This window comes from Salvelinus fontinalis, chromosome 3, assembly GCF_029448725.1.
Source record: "Salvelinus fontinalis isolate EN_2023a chromosome 3, ASM2944872v1, whole genome shotgun sequence".
In the NCBI taxonomy this organism is placed as follows: domain Eukaryota; kingdom Metazoa; phylum Chordata; class Actinopteri; order Salmoniformes; family Salmonidae; genus Salvelinus; species Salvelinus fontinalis.
In genome coordinates, this window is record NC_074667.1 from 19976041 (window position 1) to 19996311 (window position 20271).

Sequence of the window (20271 nt, forward strand, 5' to 3'; positions counted from 1 at the left end):
ACACACCAATCTTTAACTAAAAAAAACAAATTTACCTAAATTTCTGAAAAACTGATATATAGCGTTGTGGAATGAAACTCTGTCTGTTTGCCTCAAGTTTTGACAGAGGTTCATTATGCTCCCCTAATCAAATCTAAAATTGTGTTTTTGGAAAATGTTTAATTGAAACAGTAAAAGGGGTAACGTAAAGGTCGAAAGATCAAGTGGGGAGAGTAGAAAGGATGGACACGGAGAACGAACCCTGGTCTCCAAGGTTGACATCATCTAATGCTACGTGAGGTTTCTTATAATTAGCAGCATTTGATCGTGCTAGACAGGTATTCCTTCAAGTTGCGCTCCAGTGATAACTAACTAGAAGCTTTGAAGAGCTGAGGACCTTCGATGCCGCACGGGTGTTTCCATGTGCCAAGGTCTTCAGAGTAAGGTCACAAAAATTAGCTCATCGAGTTAGCAAAATGTCAGGAATTTAGCGAAATGGGTCTGTGGGGCTGCAACTGAATCCAGTGATTCACACATCACCAAATGGTACACTTTTCACTGGGGGAAATTGTTCTGCATAAACAGATACACATATTGTGGGATAATATTTTGATTTCTCCAGTCTCCTGAGGGTAGTTTAATTCAAGCAATGTATGTAGCTTTGTCTTGTCTTCCATGTCTAAATAAATGATGCAAGAACCAACATATATTGGATAATGTTTTTGGTGCTTTTTACATAATACTTATTCCATTGTAATTGTGAAGTATAAGGAATGTGATTGTATCCTATTAAAACTGCAGATTGGATAGTTGCCCATGAAGTGTGGGTTATGGGAGAAATGTAAAAAATAATGGCAAAGATCACAAAAGTGTCTTGAGTCTTTATTGAAATATCTAGTAACAGTTTAGGCGTTAGGCGGTTTGTCCATTCCAAATGCAATAACACAGACAAGTTCATATTACAACATTAAGTTACTGCAGGGGCACAGACAGACATGCCTTACAAAGGCAACTCGGAACTTCAACAGTATACATGGAGACTGTGCTGTATGTCTGAATACATCCCTAAAACTATGGGTTTTCATAGTCCGTATCCCATAGGTCAAGCAGATAGGTATTCTACCACGATAAGGTTAACAGTGTATGTGCAGTCATTGCCATAGTAGAGCATGAGAGGGTCGTATTCTTTTTGAACAATACAGTTTAGTGATCGTCACAATAACTAAAGCCCATTCCGGTAAGCCGTATAAACACAAACAACAGCAATCTGATGTAGGTTGAGCTGTGTAATTAGAAAACCATTCATCAGGTCATGGGTGTTGCACAGGTTGGCTTGCCTTGAATGTTCCAGTGGAAAGCCCTACATCCTAATCCAAGTGGTCAGTCGGAATTGTTCGTTTTAGTGCTGGTATTATCTGAAGTGGGAAATAAGAAAGAAAGGGGTGGGTAGGGGTGTATTTTACAAAGGAGAGGGGATATACAGTGCAGTGAAAAAGTATTTGCCCCCTTACACTTTTGAATCATCTGTCCAAAGAACATTATTTCAAGAGTCTTGATCATCCAAGTGCTTCCAGGTGCTTTTTGGCAAACTTGAGTCAACGTTTTGGACGACATGGGTCCAATTATGCCTGGCAAAAACCAAACACTGCATTCCACCGTAAGAACCTCATACCAACGGCCAAGCATGGTAGTGTTAGTGTGATGGTTTGGGGATGCTTTGCTGCGTCAGGACCTGGATGACTTGCCTTAAAAGAAGGAACCATCAATTCTGTTCTGTATCAGATCATTCTACGGGAGAATGTCAGGCCATCTGTCTGTGAGCTGAAGCTGAAGAGCAGCTGGGCCATGGGGCAAGACAATGATCCAAAACACACAATCAAGTCTACATGAAAATGGCTAAAAGCAATACATTTGAAGATTTGGAATTACCTAGTCAAAGTCCAGACCTAATCCCAATTGAGATGTGGCAGGACTTGAAACGAGCAGTTCATGCTTGAAAACCCACATATGTCACTGAGTTACAGCAGTTCTGCATGGAAGAGTGAGGCAAAATTCCTCCACAGTGATGTGAGAAACTGATCAACAACTACAGGAAGCGTTTGGTTGGAGTCATTGCAGCTTATGGTGGCACGGCCAGTTATTGAGTGTGAAGGGGCAATTACTTTGTTCATTAAATAAATGAAATAAATATGTAATTGTTGTGTTATTTGTTCACTCAGGTTCCCTTTATGTAATGTTAGGTTTCGGTTGTAGATCTGATAACATTCAGTATCAAAAATATGCAAAAGTAGGGTTTAATCAGAAAGGGAGAAAATACTTTTTCACGGCACTGTAGATATGCATCAGTGATTTGGTTTGGTCTTTTACAGGTCTCGCTATGTCATGTCCACAGGTAGACATACATTGGTATTAGGGGGTTGAGTAGGGGAGGGGAGTGAAGTGGGGACGTGACTATGTAGCTATTGACTGCATGATCTCATGGCAAAGGCATTGACAGAAGCCATAGAACACACACAGAACTAGGGTGGAGGGCACCAGGCTGACCAGGATGACGCCCAGGGTGAGCTGCTGGATCATCAGCAGGTAGATGCCCAGTGGCAGCGACGAGAAGAAGACCAGACACAGGACACCGATTAGGAAGCTGGGAAAGTTGCGCGAGGTCCAAGCCCCACACTTCTGCAAGGGCATGTCGCAGGGCTGCGAGGCCAGGCTTGCGGGCCGGTACAGGCGCACCATATTGAGCATGCTCATGGAGTCCGATGACTGCGATTCGCCCGGCACCTCCATGATGGTGATGACCAGGCAGTCGGAGGAGCTATGCGACTGCTCGCCGGTTGTGACGCAGTCACCCCCAGAATCACCACCACAGCCGTCCCCTCCACCTCCGCTCCCGCTCAGGCTGCTTGGGGTGAGCAGTACCTCCCCGCCAGGGGTGATGGAACCGCCACTCTTCCTGGCCCGGTCCTGATAGGTGAGGATGGCCAGGATGTTGCTGTCGTCCTGCAGCAGCCAGATCTCCTCGTAGGGCACGTGCGTCTCGTGGCGGCAGAAGGGGCAGCTGACGATGCTGGGGGACGAGTTCTCCACAATCTTCTTCAGGCATTTGGCGCAGACGCGGTGGAGGCAGCCCAGCACCTTGGGCTTGCGGGTGCGCGTGTCGTAGCGGTTATAGCAAATCTTGCACTCCAGCTCCTCCACGGTGTAGACCAGAGGCTGGCAGCGCTGGTCCGTCTGCAAGTCCAACTTCTCAAACTTCTGGTTCATCCCGAGAGAGGCAAGGGAGGGCGGAATGCCCAGATTGCCAGGAATACAGGTGCTGATGCAGCAGCGCTAGCCAGGAATGGTGAATGTCCCAAGGCGTCACCCTGCACTGATTCAACAGCAGCTGCCCGGTAAAGTTTTGTCCCTGATTCAAGATTTATATGATTTTTTTCTCAAGTGTGAAGATAGTGAATGTTGTTTTTAGACTGTTATTTGTTTTTGTCCACATTATAACTCACAAGAAGCGGGGTAAAAATAATGATTTAAGACACTGATATGATGGGCACCAATATACTTTTTTTTTTACACCTTTTCACAGTAAAAATACATTCACATACGGTATTACTTCGCAAATATTGACACCTAGGTTGCAAAGAGAACAATCAGGCCCTGATATATATTTTTGTCTGGTCGTGAATACCCTGAATAACTGAGTTCGTACAGTTGAGCATGCTGATTGGCTTTACTTTCACAACGATGTACAGTATAGTGCTAAATTAGTGTTTGAGGGCATAGGATTGGGGAAGACAGATTTGGACTGGTCCCTACCCTAACGTAGCGCAGGCAGACTTCGGATCAGAGGGTTTCTCTTGCAGTTATCTACTGCTATCATACAATACAATGCTCTCATGGTTACCCTGCACATACAATGTCTGTCTGCAGATTTGGTACAAATTCAGATCTGCAGATGAGTTTCCAATGACAAAACCATTCCAACAATTTACTGAGAGAACCTACTGGTTTTGAAAGTCCCTGTGATGTGTAAAGTGCGTAAACAGAAAACATACACAAGTGGACAGGGAGCTGGAACCATTTTCAAATTTGCCTGTGTCACTATTGCTTCGATAGGAATATCCAAAATATGGAGGGATGAATTGGATTATATCCGTCAGGAAATCTTGCGTGAGTGGTTGTCGAACGATCAAGCTAGAGAGAGGTAGTGGTATTGCCAGTATTGGTATTCTCAGGACACTGGTACAGCAGCATGGTTACTCCTCTGTGGAAAGAACACAAAGGAATATTTGTCAGTGAACATTTGGGAATCAAAAACAAGTATAAAACCACACAGTAGAGGCCTAGGACGATCTAGCGGTCTAAGCTGTTGCCTCCTGTGCACATACAGTACCAGTCAAAAGTTTGGACACGCCTACTCATTCAAGGGTTTTTTCTTTATTTTTTACTATTTTTTACATTGTAGAATAATAGCGAAGACATCAAAACTATGAAATAACATATGGAATCATGTAGTGACCAAAAAAGTGTGAAACTTCTTCGGTATCGGTGTCCCTTCCACAGGACGGTTGAGCTAACGTAGGCTAATGCGAGTAGCATGAGGAACATTTCCCAGGACATAGACATATCTGATATTGGCAGAAAGCTTAAATTCTTGTTAATCTAACTGCACTGTTCAATTTACAGTAGCTATTACAGTGAAAGAATGCCCTGCTATTATTTGAGGAGAGTGCACAATTTTGAACATGAAAAGTTATTAATAAACAAATAAGGCACATTTGGGCAGTCTTGATACAAAACTTTGAACAGAAATGCAATGGTTCATTGGATCAGTCTAAAACTTTGCACATAGACGGATGCCATCTAATGTCCAAAATCTAAATTGCATTTGGGTGTGTCATTTTAGACATAACTTTTAAAAAGGGGCTAATCCTTAAGAGTTGTTAAACAAATCAAAATATATTTTATATTTGAGATTCTTCAAAGTAGCCACCCTTTGCACACTCTTGGCATTCTCTTAACCAGCCAATTAACAGATGTGCCTTGTTAAAAGTTAATTTGTGGAATTTCTTTCCTTCTTAATGCTTTTGAGCCAATCAGTTGTGTTGTGACAAGGTAGGGGTGGTATACAGTAGATAGCCCTATTTGGTAAAAGACCAAGTCCATATTATGGTAAGAACAGCTCAAATAAGCAAAGAGAAATGACAGTCCATCATTACTATAAGACATGAAGGTCAGTCAATGCGGAACATTTCAAGAACTTTGAAAGTTTCTTACATTACATATATTTACATTTTAGTCATTTAGCAGACGCTCTTATCCAGAGCGACTTACAGTAGAGTGCATACATTTTATTACATACATTTTTTTTTTTACATACTGAGACAAGGATATCACTACCGGCCAAACCCTCCCTAACCCGGACGACGCTATGCCAATTGTGCGTCGCCCCACGGACCTCCCGGTTACGGCCGGCTGCGACAGAGCCTGGGCGCGAACCCAGAGACTCTGGTGGCGCAGCTAGCACTGCGATGCAGTGCCCTAGACCACTGCGCCACCCGGGAGATGTTCTTCAAGTGCAGTTGCAAAAACAAGTCAAGCGCTATGATGAAACTGGCTCTCATGAGGACCGCCACAGGAAAGGAAGAGCCAGAGTTACCTATGTTGCAGAGGATAAATTCATTAGAGTTACCAGCCTCAGAAATTGCAGCCCAAATAAATGCTTCACTGAGTTCAAGTAACAGACACATCTCAACATCAACTGTTCAGAGGAGACTGCATGAATCAGGGCTCCATGGTCGAATTGATACAAAGACACCACTACTAAAGGACACCAATGAGAAGAAAATACTTGCTTGGGCCAAGAAACATGAGCAATGTACATTAGACCGGTGGAAATCTGTCCTTTGGTCTGATGAGTCCAAACCGGGCGCGTTCCCAGTCATCAGCGTTATCTGCATTGCCTCTATTCAAATGACTCTCTCCTAACACACACGCCATATGTTGCTGCTAGTATTATTATTTTTTGATCCTGCATATAACTACCTCATTGTCACGCCTACTCCAGCTCTTCCCCTCCGGCGTTCAACGTCGCCGGTATACTAACCACCGGTCCTGGGTTCCACCATGATACTCACCTGGACTCCATTACCTTCCTGATTACCACCCCTATATCTGTCACTCCCTTGGGTTCCTTCCTCAGTAAGTATTGTTCCTGTGTTCATGTGTAAACTCTATTGTTATGTTGTCTCGTTTCATGTTTGTTGTTTTATTAAACGTTTCTCCTGCACCTGTTTCTCGACTCACAGCGTCTCCGTTACAGAATACTGACTCAAACAATGGAAGCTGCAGGAAAACCGAATATCTCTCAGATGGTCGACAAGCAGGGTTACCTTCTACGTTAACACCATGACCAGCAGGCACAACTGGGGACGGATATGGAAGAGGTTCTTCGCAGTTTGCAATGTTTCGAACACACCCGGGAGGTCTTGCCTTCAACTAACGGAGGATACTCTACAACCAGCCGACCCAGCGAGCCAGCACAACAGCCCATTCAGCAACCCGCTCAGGTCAGCGATGCCCGTATGTCCCTCCCAGATAAATACGACAGTACCTCATCCAAATGCCGTGGCTTACTACTTAATGTGCTCCCTCTTCTTTACATATCAGATGGGAGCTCCCACCACCGAGAGGACCAAGGTTGTCACGGTTATTTCTCTGATGACTGGGCGGGCGTTGGAATGGGCTACGGTCGTATGGGAGAGAGGAGGAGCTAGAATCCTATGAGGGGTTCATGGCTCTATTTAAATGTATCTTCGATCACCCCCCGGAGGGCAGAGAGGGGGGGGGAGTGAGTGTCTACTTCAAATACGGCAGGGGCACCAGACGGCTGCCGAGTATGCGCTCACCTTCCGGACAGTGGCAGCATTCCAGAGAATGGAATGAGCTGGTGCTACATATGCTATTCAGAAGAGGTCTGCGTGAGGAGGTCCAGACGGAACTGGCCTGTCGACACGACGACCTCACCTTGAAACAAACTCATTGCGGTGGTCATCCGTCTGGATAACCCACTTCGTGAGTGTCAGTACTCTCATCACATCTCTCCCTCCCTTAGTGAACACTCGGGATCAGAGCCTTAACCCATGGAGGTAGGGGTCACACGCTTCCCCGCGGCGGAGCACCGCAGATGGATATAGCTGGGGCTCTGTCTGTACTGTGGGCAAGGAGGGCACAAGCTCCAGCGGTGTCCGGCACTTTCGATTCCGGGATCCACAAGAGCAGAGGGACGGTCACGTGATCTTCCACCCCTTGGGGCAGCAGTGAGTATTCCATCTTCATCACTTTCTGCTAGGTTCTTTTTGGTGTCCATCACACTAGTTGACTGTCCCTCATGTACTGTGTCTACAGCATTAGTGGATTCCAGGGAGACGCGGCTAAATTTATTGACCAGACCCTTGTCTCCTCTCTTAATATCATCTCATACCCGCTCTCCTCTCCTTTTCCGGTTCAAGCCCTCGATAGTTGACCATTAGGATCTGGAACCGTCACACACATCACACATCACCCAACCACTCACCCTCACCATGGAGTCCACTCATCAGGAGAACATCCCCTTCTGCATTACCAGTGCACCAGTTCACAAGATCATCCTTAGCCTCCCTTGGCTTCAACGCCATAACCCTACCTTCTTATGGTCGAGGATGAGAATCACAGACTGGTCACCCGAATGCCAGAGCACCTGCTTCCCTGCTTCCCTGTCCCCTGTGGTTCCACGTCAGTTGAGAGTCCTGTGGTTGCCCTTCAGCCCAACATCCTGGAGGTATACCAAGACCTGCGGGAGGTATTCTCAAAGACCTGCGCCACCTGTCTTCCTCCTCATTGCCCCTGGGACTGTGCCATCGACCTGCTTGCAGGTTCAGCACCTCCGTGCATACGCATCTACCCTCTGTCGGTGGCTGAGACCCAGGCCATGGAGGATTACATCCAAGAGGGGCTCCAACAAGGTTTTATCCGCACGACCACTTCTCCTGCGTCGGCTGGTTTCTTCTTCGTGGAGAGGAATTGACTACAGTGGACTCAATGAGATTATCACAGCGTATCGGTAGCCTCTCTGGTTGTTGCCAGCAGCCATCGGACAGCTCCGCGGGACCCGGATTATTACCAAACTGGACCTGTGGAGTGCTTACAATCTCATCCGTATCCGGGAGGGGGATGAGTGGAAGATTGCGTTTAGCACGATGTGTGGTCACTATGAGTACTTGGTGATGCCATTTGGCTTAGCCAATGCTCTGTCAGTGTTCCAGGCATTCATTAACAAGGTGTTCAGGGACATGCTCGGACTCCAGGTGGTCATGTATATCGAAGACATCTTGATCTACTTGGCTAACCTGAAAGATCACATCACTCACGTTCGAGCAGTCCTGGAATGCCTCCTGGCTAACCACCTGTAGGTCAAGGATGAGAAGTGCCAATTTCATCAGAGGGCTGTCTCCTTCTTATGCTACCAAATCAGCCTGCAGGGAATTGAGGATGGATGACAAGAAGGTAGATGGGGCAGGGGCACCAGACAGCCCCATCAGGTCATGGCCAGTCCCAACCACCATAAAGGGGTTACAATGGTTTTTGGGGTTTGCCAACTTCTACCGTCATTTCATCAAGAACTTCAGCTCTGTCACCAGTCCTCTCACCTCTCTCCTTAAGGCAGGCCTCGTAGGTTGTTGTGGAGCCCAGCAGCCAACGAGGCCTTCTGTCTACTCAAGGGATGTTTCATCTCCGCCCCATTGCTCAAACATCCAGATCCCACGATATCCTTTGTGGTGGAGGTAGATGCTTCATAAGTAGGCATGTGGGCAGTTCTGTCTCAACAACAGGGTAATCCATAGAAGTTGTACCCGTGTGCTTTTTACTCTAAGAAACTGTCCCCTGCAGAGAGGAATTATGACGTCGGTGATCCTGAGCTCCTGGCGGTGAAGTTGGCATTAGAGGAGTGGAGACACTGACTGGAGGGCACCAATGAACCATTTGTCATTCTCACCGACCATCAGAACCTGGAGGACATACGGACTGCAAGAAGGCTGAATCCGCACCAAGCAAGGTGGGCCCTTTTCTTCACAAGGTTTGACTTCACGCTGACCTATCACCCAGGTTCAAAGAACACCAAGGCCGATGCTCACCTCTACAATTCGGGAGAGGGTCCTGTCCAGAATGCGCCTATGATCCCATCCTTCCGAGTTGTAGCTCCTGTGGTCTGGGATGAAGATGTGAACATCCGCCAGGCTCTGGAGAGGGGGCCCGCATCCAACTCTCCTCCCGAGCACATTTACATTCCTACAGGGATAAGGGTCTGGCTGATGACCTGGGTAAACACAGCTGTTGTCGCTGGACATACTTGTATTTCTCGCACTACCCAATCCATCTCTGGGAAATACTGGTTCACCTTAGCACAGGATGTCACTTGCTACGTCAACTTCTGTTCCGTATGTGCCCAAACCAAATCCCCCCGGAATGCTCCAGCAGGGAAGCTCCCTCCCCTTCCTGTGCCTCAGCATCCCTGGTCCCATCTATCCATTGACTTTGTTACAGATCTCCCCTCCTTTGATGGTTTCACCACCATTTTGGTGGTTGTGGATAGATTTTCAAAATCCTGTCGTTTAATCGCTCTTACTGGTCTCCCTACTGCTCTCCAGGTCACTGAGGCACTCTTCCAGCAGGTCTTCCAGCATTATGGCCTTCCCGGAGGACATTGTCTCCGACCGTGGCCCCCAATTCACATCATGGGTATGGAAAGCCTTAATGGAGAAGCTCTGTGTCACGGTCAGCCTCACTTCCGGGTACCGACCTCAGTTCAACGGGCAGGTGGCGAGGATGAACCTGGAGCTGGGGAGGTTCCTGAGGAGTCACTGTCAGGACCGGCAGGGAGAGTGGGCACAATTCCTTCCATGGGCAGAGTATGCCCAGAACTCGCTATGTCACTCCTCCACTGGGTTGACCCCCTTGCAGTGTGTTCTGGGCCCTGGCTCCGTGAACCCCGGGCCAGACCGACGCTCCTGTGATTGATGAGTGGTTCCGGCAAGCAGAAGAAGTGTGGAGCGATGGTCACTTGAGAATCCAACGAGCCGTCCACCATCAAAAGGAGCAGGCAGAACGCCACCGCAGTGCGACCCCTGTGTTCCAGCCTGGGGATCGTGTCTGGCTTTCTACCAGGAACCTCTCACTCCGCCTGCCCTGCAAGAAACTGAGCCCCCGGTTTGTGGGGCTGTTCAAGGTTCTCCGCAGGGTCAACGAGGTGACTACTGTATCTCACCTTCTTTTAATGTCTCCCTTCTCAGGCTGGTGGTTCCTGGTCCCCTAGCTGATGCTGTCCCCACGACACCCCTCCACATCGAGGGGAGTCCGGCATATGCCGTCAGATCCCGACTGGACTCCCGACGTTGTGGGTGTCGTCTCCATTTCCTGGTGGACTGGGAGGGGTTTGGCCCAGAGGAGCGGTGTTGTGTTCTGGTGGAGGACCTTCTGGATCCCAACATTATCCGTGATTTCCACCTTCGCAGCACAGACCAGGCCGCTCCTCATCCTCAGGGTTGTCCCTCTGGCTGGTGTCGTCCTGCGGGCCGGAGGAGCCGCACGTCAGGGGGGGGGGGGGGGGTGTACTGTCACGTCTACTCCTGCTCCTTCCCTCCGGCGTTCAACATCGCTGGTATACTAACCACTGGTCCTGGTTTCCATCATTACGCGCACCTGCAGATCATCATGATACTCAACTGGACCCCATTACCTTCCTGATTACCTCCCCCTATATCTGTCACTCCCTTGGGTTCCTTCCTCAGTCAGTATTTTTCCTGTGTTCATGCGTAAACACCACTGTTATGTTGTCTTGTTTCATGTTTGTTGCTTTATTAAATGTTTCACCTGCTTCTCGACTCACAGCGTCTCCATTACACTCATCTATCACTGATATCGTTATTGATATTGTTCTTGTACATATAATTTTTTAAATATTGACACTATCTATTTTGGACATTTCTACTATGCAAGTAACCATTTCGCTGTACAGTTAACACGTTCTGTAGAGACCCATCCAGATGTGGCTGGGGGTTATAGCATTTCTTTCATATGACCCATTAATTTAGACAAGTGTATCTGGGTAAGCGTCATCTAATACTTATTAAATATTTTTTATCTGGACACTTGCTGTTTACCTGCAATTTTCCCTGACTGTAGGCTATTACTTTAACCTCTCTTGGGTAGGGGGCAGTATTTTCACGTCAGGATGAAAAGCGTGCCCAGAGTAAACTGCCTGCTACTCAGGCCCAGATGCTTGGATATGCATATTTTTAGTATATTTGGATAAAAACACTCTGAAGTTTCTAAAACTGTTTAAATGATGTCTGTGAGTATAACATAACTATATATGGCAGGCAAAAACCTGAGAAAAAATCCAACCAGGAAGTGGGAAATCTGAGGTTTGTAGTTTTTCAACTCTTTGCCTATCCAAGATACAGTGGAAATGGGGTCATATTGCACCTCCTAAGGCGTCCACTAGATGTCAATAGTCTTTAGAACCTTGTTTGATGCTTCTACTGTGAAGTGGGGGCGAATGAGGTCAGAGGTCTGCCAGAGAGCCACGAGCTGACCAGGCGCGTTCACGTGAGAGACTTAGCTTGCGTTCTATTGCATTTCTGAAGACAAAGGAATTCTCCGGTTGGAACATTATTTTGAAATCTGACAGCGGTTGCATTAAGGAGAAGTGGATCTAAAATTCCATGCATAACAGTTGTATCTTTTAGCAAAGTTTATTATGAGTATTTCTGTAAATTGATGTGGCTCTGCAAAATCACCGGATGTTTTGGAACTACTGAACATAATGCGCCAATGTAAACTCAGATTTTTGGATATAAATATGAACTTTACCGAACAAAACATACATGTATTGTGTAACATGAAGTCCTATGAGTGTCATCTGATGAAGATCATCAAAGGTTAGTGATTTATTTTATCGCTATTTCTGCTTTTTGTGACTCCTCTCTTTGGCTGGAAAAATGGCTTTTGGTTTTTCTGTTTTTTCTGTGACTTGGCTCTGACCTAACATAATCATCTGGTGTGCTTTCGTCGTGAAGCCTTTTTAAATCAGACACTGTGGCTGGATTTACAACAAGTGCATCTTAAAATGGTGTAAAATACTTGTATGTTTGAGAAATTTTAATTATGGGATTTCTGTTGTTTTGAATTTGGCGCCCTGCAGTTTCACTGGCTGTTGACGAGGTGAGACGCTACCGTCCCACATACCCTGGAGAGGTTAACCACTTTTAGTCTTAATCTTTACTACTCACTGTTTAGCACATGATCTCACATGTGAATCCTTAAAGAGATGGGTGGGACTGGCTTAAGAGGGTGTAAACAATGCTGAATGGGTGTAGATAAAGGAGGGCTCTCCAGTAGGTGTACCAAAATATTCAAAGGCCATTTTCTCAAAAGGGAGTTTACAAGTTCAACTTTCAAAGCAGAATTACTTTGCCATTGTTCCTCAAATTCAGTGTTTGATATACCGGTTTGTCTCAGCTTTTATCCAATGTAAATAACACAACTTAAAATGTTGCTACATAAGACCAAATCAAGGGGGTCAGTCACATATGTCAATGCAACAGGTCAAAATGATAAGATTACAAAAAAGCTTCTTCAGGCTAGGGTCTATTTTTCCTCATTTCCACCTGACTGACGTGCCCAAAGTAAACTGCCTGTTGCTCAGGCCCTGAAGACAGAATATGCATATAATTGGTACCATTGGAAAGAAAACACTCTGAAGTTTGTAGAAATGTTAAAATAATGTAATAGACTATAACAATAGATATGGTAGGAGAATTTTGGAAAAAATAATTCTGGTTGGTTTTTCTTTGAGAGCCCATGCTCTTCCATTAGAACGTATAGGGAAAACATTAACTTCTTCAGGCTGCAGGGTGAATATTGAAAAAACTGGAAAATATGTGCACATTTTCAAACGGCCTCTTAAGAAATTTTTTATTTTACAATATGCATATATTTACTACTGTTGATTACTACTGATAGATAACAGTCTATAGTTTCTAAAAAGGTTTTAATTATTTCTCTAAGTCGAACAGAACTATTTTTACAGCCATTTTCCCAGCCGAATTGAGATTTCCAAAATGCGATGTGTCTCTTTAAGACCTTGTCTATACAAGGTCATGACACTTAGGACCGTAGAAACACGTCATACGCCTTCATCTGGATGTAATGCGGAAGTGAGACTTGAAAGCAGTCGAATATCTCGTCCATGGACTGAATACCACACCTTCCTGTGAGACCTGCGCAGTTAAAAAAAAATTCCGGGCGCGAGGCAGAAGTTAGACTCGGCTCCTGGAAGAAGCTCGATAACGGTGAATATGATCTCTTGCTACGATATTATTTGATACATGTCACAAAATCATCCTAAAGTATGTTTTTTCAATATACTTTAATTATATTATTGCAATTTATTCTGGACTTTAGACGTGATGTTTTGGAAGAATTTTTTGAAGACAGAAAGATTAGCGCCGCACAGCCGTGGTGCTTGCTAACCAAAGAGGGAAATATTTCGTTCTGGAACCCAACTAAAGACTGTACTGGACATTGGACCCCGTTACAACATTCTGATGGAAGATCAACAAAGATAAGGACCCAATTTGGGATGCTTTTTCATATATCTGTCGAACTGTTCTATGCTAACTGTGCTAACTGTGCTAGGCTAGCGCTTGACTAGAATCAATGCTGCCTTATGCTAGCTTATGTTGTTAGCTAATATAACGATATATTGTGTTTTCGCTGTAAAACACTTCAAAAATCGGAAATATTGGCTCTATTCACACGATATCTGTCTTTCATTAGCTATCCACCATATGTTTTTCTGAAATGTTTTATGAGGTGTAATTAGTAGTTGACGTTGGTGTCTGTATTTTCTCTGGCTACTCCCGTCTGATTTCAGACTGTAGCATTTATGGTAGCATCAATGTAAAACTGATTTATAGCTAAAATATGCACATTTTATGAACAAAACATAGATTTATTGTGTAACATGTTATATGACTGTCATCTGAGGTAGTTTTTTCTGGGTTCTTTAGGTTGGTTTTAGGTTATTTCGGTTGGCTTGTGCATGCTACTTGAATCATAATTCATACATCATAATCATAATCATACGTGTCTGTCCACTTTTGTATTTGGTGGTGAGCTAACATAAATATATGTGGTGTTTTCTCTGTAAAACATTTAAAAAATCGGACATGTTGGCTGGATTGACAAGATGTTTATCTTTCAAATGCTGTATTGGACTTGTTAATGTGTGAAAGTTAAATATTTAAAAAAAATAGATTTTGAATTTCGCGCCCTGCAGCTGTTGTCATTTTCGTTCCGACATCGGGTTTGCAGCCCAAACAGGTGAACCTCTTATGGCTGGGGGCAATATTGAGTAGCTTGGATGAATAAGGTGCCCAGAGGTGCCCAGAGTAAACTGCCTGCTACTCAGTCCCAGTTGCTAATATATGCATATTATTAGTATATTCGGATAGAAAACACTCTGAAGTATCTAAAACTGTTTGAATGATGTCTGTGAGTATAACATAACTAATATGGCAGGCAAAAACCTGAGAAAAAATCCAACCAGGAAGTGGGAAATCTGAGGTTGGTTGTTTTTCAACTCATTCATTTCCTATTGGAGATACAGTGGGATAGTGGTCATGTTGCACTTCCTAAGGCTTCCACTAGATGTCAACAGTCTTTAGAACCTTGTTTGATGCTTCTACTGTGAAGGGAGGCCAAATGAGAGGGGAATGAGTCAGAGGTCTGCCAGAAAGCCACGAGCTGGCCATTCTCATTCATGTGAGAGTTAGCTTGAGTTCCATTGCATTTCTGAAGACAAAGGAATTCTCTGTTTGGAACATTATTGAAGATTTATGTTAAAAACATCCTAAAGATTGATTCTATACTTCGTTTGACATTTTTTTTATCGGACTGTAACGGAACTTTTTGACCTTTCGTCTGCTCTTAGTGTACGCGCTTCGTGTGTTTGGATTTGTTAACCAAACGCGCTAACAACAGGAGCTATTTGGACATAAATGACAGATATTATCGAACAAAACAAACATTTATTGTGGAACTGGGATTCCTGGAAGTGCATTCTGATGAAGATCATCAAAGGTAAGTGAATATTTATAATGTTATTTCTGACTTCTTTTGACTGCACAATATGGCGGATATCTTTTTGGCTTGTTTGGGCTCTGAGCGCCGTACTCAGATTATTGCATGGTTAGCTTTTTCCGTAAAGCTTTTTTGAAATCTGACACAGCGGTTGCATTAAGGAGAAGTTTATCTAAAGTTCCATGTATAACACTTGTATTTTCATCAACATTTATGATAGGTATTTCTGTAAATTGATGTGGCTCTCTGCAAAATCACCAGATGTCTTGGAACTACTGAACATAACGCGCCAATGTAAACTCTGATTTTTTTATATAAATATGAACTTTATCGAACAAAACACACATGTATTGTTCAACATTAGGTCCTATGAGTGTCATCTGATGAAGATCATCAAAGGTTAGTGATTAATTCTATCTCTATTTCTGCTTTTTGTGACTCCTCTCTTTGGCTAGAAAAATGGCTGTGTTTTTCTGTGACTTGGCTCTGACCTAACATAATTCTTTGGTGGTGCTTTCGCTGTAAAGCCTATTTGAAATCGGACTAACAAGAAGTGTATCTTTAAAATGGTGTGAAATACTTGTATGTTTGAGGAATATTAATTATGGTATTTCTGTCATTTTGAATTTGGCGCCCTGCACTTTCACTGACTGTTGTCATATCAGCCGTAAGAAGTTAATTACATTTTAGGGTACATGAGGATTGAATAGAAACGTATTTTGACTTGTTTTAACAAAGTATAGCGGTAGCTTTTTGGATTCCTTTGTCTGCATGTTGAACGAGTGGATTACTCAAACCGATGGTGCCAACTAAACTGACTTTTTGGGATATAAAGAAGGATTTTATCTAACAAAATGACACTACATGTTGTAGCTGAGACCTTTTGGATGACAAATCAGAGGAAGATTTTCAAAAAGTAAGTGAATATTCAATCCCTATTTGTGAATTTATGAAACCTGTGCTGGTGGAAAAGTATTTTGATATGAAGCGCTGTCCTCAAACAATTGCATGGCATGCTTTCACTGTAAAGTCTATTGTAAATCGGACAGTGCAGTTAGATTAACAAGAATGTAAGCTTTTAACCGATATAAGACAGATTATTTATTTGAAATGCGCGCCCTCCAGTTTCACCGGAAATTGTCCTGCCAGCGGGACGCCTATCCCAGAGAGGTTTAACTATCTGATGTGTCTCAATTATGATTCTGGATGTGCATGGTTTTATCGAGGCTTCCTGCCCAAGATGCAATAAGTTCGAGAATTATACATTTTTTGGACTGAATAAAATGTAGCATAGTGAAAACTAAGTACATGTTTATTTTCTTTCTTCCAGGACTGATGGAATGTCCGTTACCAAGTTTTTTTTTTACATGTTTACCAATGATTCTGTATCTCTCCCTTTGAAAGGCTTCCTGAGGCAGGTGCCTTAGGAGAGAAGTTATTGAGACTGTATACTATACACTATAAAGGTGCCCGGATCCGGCTGTTAAGGGAGCGCCCAAATTAAGTAAGGCCTGGCCATTTTACCATACGTTTTACCTCACACGCCAGCACCCACACACAACCCACCTATTATGACTATTTGTTAGTTGCGTTAATACTGTGTTTGATTTATTGTGTGGGGTCTTTTTATTTTGGTTTTAGTGAGTTTTTCAAAGGTTAGAAAGGATACACAAATTACATTTTCTGAAGTATCTATTGTACGAGTTTTGGCTGCACATATGTCAATTCTCTTGATAAGAAATCTTCAAATGATGTCTGCGTTACAGTGAAAGAAAAGGGAAATATACTCACTTAATGGGGTTGAATGACCTCTGACCTCTGTTCTGACTTTCTGGGGAGGCCTGATCATCCTCACTAGAAAGGCTAGAGACATTGGGTGAGATTTAAATGTAAACACTAATAACTAGAAGTTCATAATTTATCAATAGTCCTATGTGTGATTCGGACCACGAGAAGGACAGAGAGAGCTCTGCCCCTGAATGAGGGACACCTGTCTCTAGTCTATTTCCTTATGGATTTAAGGGTTTATTTGTTATTCTGATTTGTTTATTATTTATTTAATCAGAAGTGTTTTTTTGGAACGCATGAATCATGATGTGAGTCATGTGTCCAAAAGAGGATAAGGAGTTCTATATGAAGAAGTCTAATGCTGTTGTTGTTTTGTTTTGTTATTGTCTTGCTTCAATACAAATCTCACCAGATTGGGTCTGCTGGATGGTCGGAATTTCTCCCTAAGGATTAGCCCTCTGACTTCCTGACCCTGTAACTCTGCGGTGAGATCGCCAAGATGATAGGGGAGTATTAGCCAATGAAAAAAAGGGTTTCAACTGTGTCTCTTTGATGTTTGTGTTACATATCTGTATTAGGAATATTGGTAGTAGTAATAATTTGTCATGCGGTGAATAATTTGTCTGAATTTCCTGAATCAGAAATGCCATTAACTAAACTGTTCTGGTCTGTCCTCTCTCGAGGTTATGGCGAAGGTGACCACAGATGGTATCTAGATGCATGGAAGGGTTAATTTGACCAAGAACAGTTTGAGCCTCACGCCCTCAAACCTGAGTCCAAGTCATTAACCTGTACACAGCATCCAGTCGAAGCTATCAACTGACTTTTCTCTCATGCCATTTCTCTCAGGAGTGCAACATGAGTCCACATGGAGTGAGCATGGAGAGAGATCTCTTCCAAACGTATCTCATGCTGCTGATGTACTGGTTGGAAAATGAACAAGACATGATGGACCGTAAAGGATGGTGGCGATTCAGGTGAGAGATTCATGTGCTTGGGAAAATCAGATTATTCCCCAGATATTGAAATCGGGACATTATCAAAGGCCATCCACTTTGAACATGTGCCTATTTAAACGGTTTTGACAGTTATTGTATTTTCATGATGGTCTTCACCAATAACCGTCAGTTACATGGTTATTCAATTACCATCAAACCCTTAGCGCCTAGTCCTATCCGGCAGGACAGACAGGACAGACTGGCAGAGCAGTGATGGGACCAAACAAGGTGGGATCCAGTCCTTAAGCTGGTCTGGCCAAAATACAGGGGGAGCTGATAGCCAGTGTCACTTTAGAGGATAATGGGGGCCAGGGGGGTGACAGCTCCAGTGCACGTAAAGGGGTTGGGGGCTGCCCCATGAGGCCAGTCCACAGAGACACAGCAGTCTTGGGGGAAAGAGTGGCGGAGCAGTCTAAGGCACTGCATCACAGTGCTAGAGACTCACGTTCGATCCCGGGCTGTGATCAGGAGTCCCATAGGGCGGCGCACAATTAGCCCAGCATCGTCCGGGTTAGGGGAGGGTTTAGCCGGGGTAGCCTGTCAGTGCAAATAAGAATTTCTTCTTAACTGACTTGCCAGGTTAAATAAAGGTAAAATAAAAAACATGCCACGGGGGTGGCAGAGGATTCTCAAACTCAGTTAGTGTAGGGCCAGTGGGGACCTTTCATGAGCGATGAGTACGATGCCGGAGGATGGCCAAGGCTAGAGGCGGTCGCTCGCGTGCTGTGGCTGAGGATTGTGGCATGCCGGCCGGGGCCCAGAGACGAGGTCAGGTGGTTCCCCAGGTGCAAGAGTCGGAGTGCAGGAGGCGGGCGGCCCCCCAGAACTGAAGACAGTGGGTCCCCCAGATCAGGGGGCAGAGGGCCTAGCAGTGCAGGAAGCCAAGAGCCTGACTGGACAGGGGACTTGGAACCTACTACTAAGGCTGAGGACTGCAAGCCAGGTATGGCGGGATGCTGGCGGGATGCTGGAAACCTAGCTGAGCAGGGAACTTGTAGGCCAGCGCTAGTATAGCCTCCTGTGATATCAACATTGTGAACATGGTGGCGGTTGGGTTTGTTATACTACGGACAACGAACACAATTGCTTTTTTAACAAGGCAAACGACAGGTCAAAGGCAGGCAGATGTCAGTAATCCAGAGCAGAGTCCGAAATGTACAGAACGGCAGGCAGGCTCAGGGTCAGGGCAGGCAGAGGTCAGTAATCCAGGGTGGTGTAACATGGTACAGAACGTCAGGCAGGGTCAGGGCAGGCAGAGTGGTCAAAACCGGGAAAACTAGAGATATTTTACTAGGCAAGTCAGTTAAGAACAAACTCTATTTTTAATGACGGCCTAGGAACAGTGGGTTCACTGCCTTGCTCAGGGGCAGAATGACAGATTTTGTACCTTGTCAGCTCAGGGATTCTATCTTGCAACCTTTTGGTTACTAGTCCAACACTCTAACCACTAGGCTGCTCTGCATGGGAAAAAACGCTGGTAGGCTTGACAAAACAAAACGAACTGGCAACAGACAAACAGAGAACACAGGTATAAATACACTGGGGATAATGGGGGAGATGGGTGACACCTGGAGGGGGGTGGAGACATGCACAAAGACAGGTGAAACAGATCAAGGTGTGACAATCTGTATTCCCAGTCATTTGAAAATCATAGATTAGGGCCTAATGAATTTATTTCAATTGACTGATTTCCTTATATGAACTGTAACTCAGTAAAATCTTTGAAATTGTTGCGTTTATATTTTTGTTCATTATAGAACGGCTGAGGGCTGGGAGCCTAGTGCTGATAACTTAGGGCCTGACAGGAAAGCGACTCTGAACCTGACAGGGAAACTGACTGTGAACCTGAGAGGGAGAATGACTGACAGGGAAACTGGCACTTTTAATGCGAATATTCAAAAAATCTGTATAAAACAATATGTGCATTTTCTCACCAGAGATGTGTCTCCATAAAATGGACATATCGCGGATAAAAGGTTATACGTAAACGACGTAGTGCACATAAAAATAACTTTTGCAGTTAAATTCCTTTGTACCGAATGAAAAATAAAAGTTTCGATAGCATTTCTTATATGCGCTCTAGCCAACAGTTTGCAGCTACGTTGTGGGTAGGCTACCTACGTGATGATATTATTATGGATAAGAGTGAGATTATTTATATTTGTCAATCAGAAGCTAAGTATCATTCATCAGGTCACCAGAATAAGACCCTGGATATTTATTGGAAAGGAGCATCAAGCGTGTCACCATGCGCTTTCACCACCCTGTGAAGTTCATCATAATTTATTTTATCTGTAGCCTAATAAACTGCATGCTTTCCACAAGTGAT

At 44.3% G+C, this 20271-nt stretch overlaps 1 protein-coding gene across 2 annotated transcripts in view; it reads right to left on the reverse strand.

Annotated features, from left to right (window-relative positions):
* Positions 1-848: 848 nt before the first annotated feature.
* LOC129840720 (E3 ubiquitin-protein ligase RNF182-like) overlaps positions 849-20271 on the reverse strand; it is a 34731-nt gene continuing 15308 nt past the window's right edge. The window contains exons 2-3 of one of the 2 annotated variants that reach the window (XM_055908849.1): positions 16948-17019; positions 849-4237 (exon numbers count right to left, since the gene is read on the reverse strand). In XM_055908849.1, coding sequence (XP_055764824.1) covers positions 2431-3243 — 813 coding nt within the window. In that variant the 5' untranslated portion in view covers positions 3244-4237; positions 16948-17019 and the 3' untranslated portion in view covers positions 849-2430. The remainder of the gene's footprint in view (positions 4238-16947; positions 17020-20271) is intronic. The other variant, XM_055908839.1, reaches the window with a different exon arrangement.